Source organism: Enhydra lutris, unplaced genomic scaffold (genome assembly GCF_002288905.1).
Source record: "Enhydra lutris kenyoni isolate GAN:26980312 unplaced genomic scaffold, ASM228890v2 scaffoldscaffold853, whole genome shotgun sequence".
Lineage (NCBI taxonomy): Eukaryota > Metazoa > Chordata > Mammalia > Carnivora > Mustelidae > Enhydra > Enhydra lutris.
This window is the reverse complement of record NW_019154937.1, coordinates 2,116-4,883: the sequence shown is the minus strand read 5'-3', so window position 1 is coordinate 4,883 and position 2,768 is coordinate 2,116. Positions and strand designations below refer to the sequence as shown.

General features: G+C 44.8%; 1 protein-coding gene across 1 annotated transcript in view; it reads right to left on the bottom strand.

Annotated features, from left to right (window-relative positions):
- Positions 1-1,826, bottom strand: part of LOC111140397 (protocadherin gamma-A10-like) — a 4,705-nt gene extending 2,879 nt beyond the window's left edge. Inside the window, exon 1 of the mRNA XM_022492660.1 lies at positions 4-1,826. Coding sequence (XP_022348368.1) covers positions 4-1,826 — 1,823 coding nt within the window. The remainder of the gene's footprint in view (positions 1-3) is intronic.
- Between the last annotated feature and the right edge of the window lie 942 nt (positions 1,827-2,768).

The following is a 2,768-nucleotide window of genomic DNA, read 5'->3' as shown; positions in this document are numbered from 1 at the left end:
AGCAGGCGGTAGGAGAGCCAGGCGTTCTGGCCAGAGTCTCTGTCCACCGCCACCACCTTGGTGACCAGGTAGCCAGGCTCCGCAGAACGAGGGGCCAGTTCCACGCCTGTTGAGCCATCAGTGGGGAGGGTTGGGTACAGGATCTCCGGTGCATTGTCATTCTGGTCCAGCACGAATATACTCAGTGACACATTGCTGCTGAGTGGTGGGTCCCCACTGTCAGTGGCAATCACCTGAATCTGTAAATCACGAAACTGTTCATAGTCAAAGGATCGAAGTGCATACAGGACTCCTGTGTCAGAGTTTATGGAGATGTAGGAGGATAGAGGTGCTTCCTGGAAAGTGTCTTCAGCTAAGGAGTAAATAATCTGAGCATTCTCTTTGCTGTCTGGGTCTAGTGCAGTCACAGAGAAGATGGAGGCACCTCTAGGATTGTTCTCCAGGATATAGGTGAAGTAGGAGATGTGGGAAAAGGTGGGTGGGTTATCATTAATATCTGCCACTTGCAGGGTGAAGTGAGTTTCCGTTAACAGGGGTGGATTTCCTCCATCTGTGGCCGTCACTGTAATATTGTAAGAGGATACCTGTTCCCTGTCAAGGGTTCTGTGTGTCACCAGTCTATAATAACCATCGATGGATTTTTCTAACTTAAATGGTAGATTCTCTGATATGGAACAGGTGACCTGTCCATTCTGCCCAGAGTCTGGATCATGGACGTTTAAAAGGGCTATAACAGTTCCCAGAGGTGAGTCTTCCATCAGGGGACTAAACAGAGATGTTATGGTCACCTCTGGACTGTTGTCATTTACATCTTCTACTGTAATCAATACTTTTGCCATTGCAAGATATGCTCCTCCATCTTCTGCTTGTATTTCTAATTCATAGAAATCTGTTTCTTCATAATCTAGATTTTCTGATAATTTTATTTCCCCAGTATTTTTGTTTAGTTGGAATTTCAACAATTGCGTGTCAGGTGATTTTCGGAACGAATATGTTACTTCTCCATTGGCTCCTTCATCCTTGTCTGTGGCAGTGACTGTCAGCAGCTGTGTGCCCACAGGCAAGTTCTCCAGAACACTCACTCGGTATTCTGGCAATGTGAAGACTGGTGCATTGTCATTTGCATCGAAGACAGTCACACTGATGAGAACCGTACCAGATAGGAGGGGGTTGCCCCCATCCCAGGCAGTGAGGACAAGGTGGTGCACTGCCTCTTCCTCCCTATCCAGGGCATGCTCCAGCACCAGCTCCGGGTATTTGACTCCATTGCCATGACTCTGAACCGCTAAGGAGAAGTGCTTGTTGGAGCTAAGCTGGTAGCTTTGGAGGGAGTTCACACCCACATCCGGATCAACCGCCTCCAGGAGAGGAAATCGCATTCCTGGAGCGACATTTTCATTAATTTTTACGTCTACATTTTCTGCTTGGAATTTTGGGGCATTATCGTTGATATCAGTTACTTCTATTTCTACCCCAAAAAGTTTCACCCTATCTTCTACAAGAATGTTAAAATTCACCAGACACCGCGCGCTCTGAGCGCAGAGCTCCTCCCGGTCTATTCTGCCCGCAGTGACCAAACTGCCGCTTCGCGGGTTCAGAGCGAAAAGCTGCGACCTACCTCTTGAGACGATGCGGACTCCGCGCTCCGCCAGCTCCCAGGGCTCAAGCCCCAGGTCCTTGGAAATGTTGCCTACGAAGGAGCCTTTCTCCAGCTCCTCAGGAACGGAGTAGCGGATCTGCCGGGCTTCAGCCACCCACGATAGACCGAGAAAAAGACCAAGCAGAACGAGCGCTGTGCGGTTGGAGCGGTTCCTTTTAGCAGCCATTGTTGTCTAATCAAGGAATTCTCGCCAAGTACTCACTGCGCACGTTGTGTGTTTGGGCCGATTCCTTTTTATTCCTCTGGCTTCAGGGACCTCTGTAGCCTAGGCACCTTAAATTCTGGAATGAGTTTTGCTGCAGCTCTGCAGCCAGTTGGTAGGAACTGAGGAGCTTTGTATGGCCAGAGCCCTGAGAATCCGTATTGAGCGCGGGCTGCGTTTCTCTCCCAGTAGGCGAACAGCGGCGCTCAGAGTCCTCAGAAGTTACTGCACCCGCTATGTATGCAGTGAACAACAAACGATACTCTTTGTTGGATATTTTATTTTATTTTACCATACTTCTTTGGTTTTTCAAGTGATATTCCTTAAGCCAACTACTATTTGTAGGTTTCTTGCTGAGTAGGATAAATGGCATGAAAGTACTATAAAATATTAAATGAAAATAACTGGTCAAATATACACTTTTAACACTTATTTTCTCAGCAGGAACGTACCCACTTTAAAAGTTTAAGTAATACCTCTTCTATTTCATATAAGCTTCTAACTAAATTCACAAAAGTCTTACTATCTTATTTGAAATTTTGAAATGGTCCCATTATGTTTAATAGGCATTCATTTAGAGACTATATGAGATACATCCCTTATAACTCACTTATAATTTTTATTTTAGCTTTAACTAATCAACTAATTAAATTCATTTAGCAATAATATTGTGGAAAAGGTTTTCAAAATATTCTTCTAAAATATTCTTTCTAAAATAGTTTTATTGAGACTTCGTGAATTTTTCTGAAAAACGTCTATTGTAGGCATATATAATTAGAAGTCAATTTGACCTATTTAGCCGGAGCGACTCCATCTTGGTTAAATAGCCATTTTGTTGTTTGTGCAGTAAAACTTAAACTGACCCTAACCTCCCTCCCCTCCCCGCCAAGAAACTTACTTAGAAGC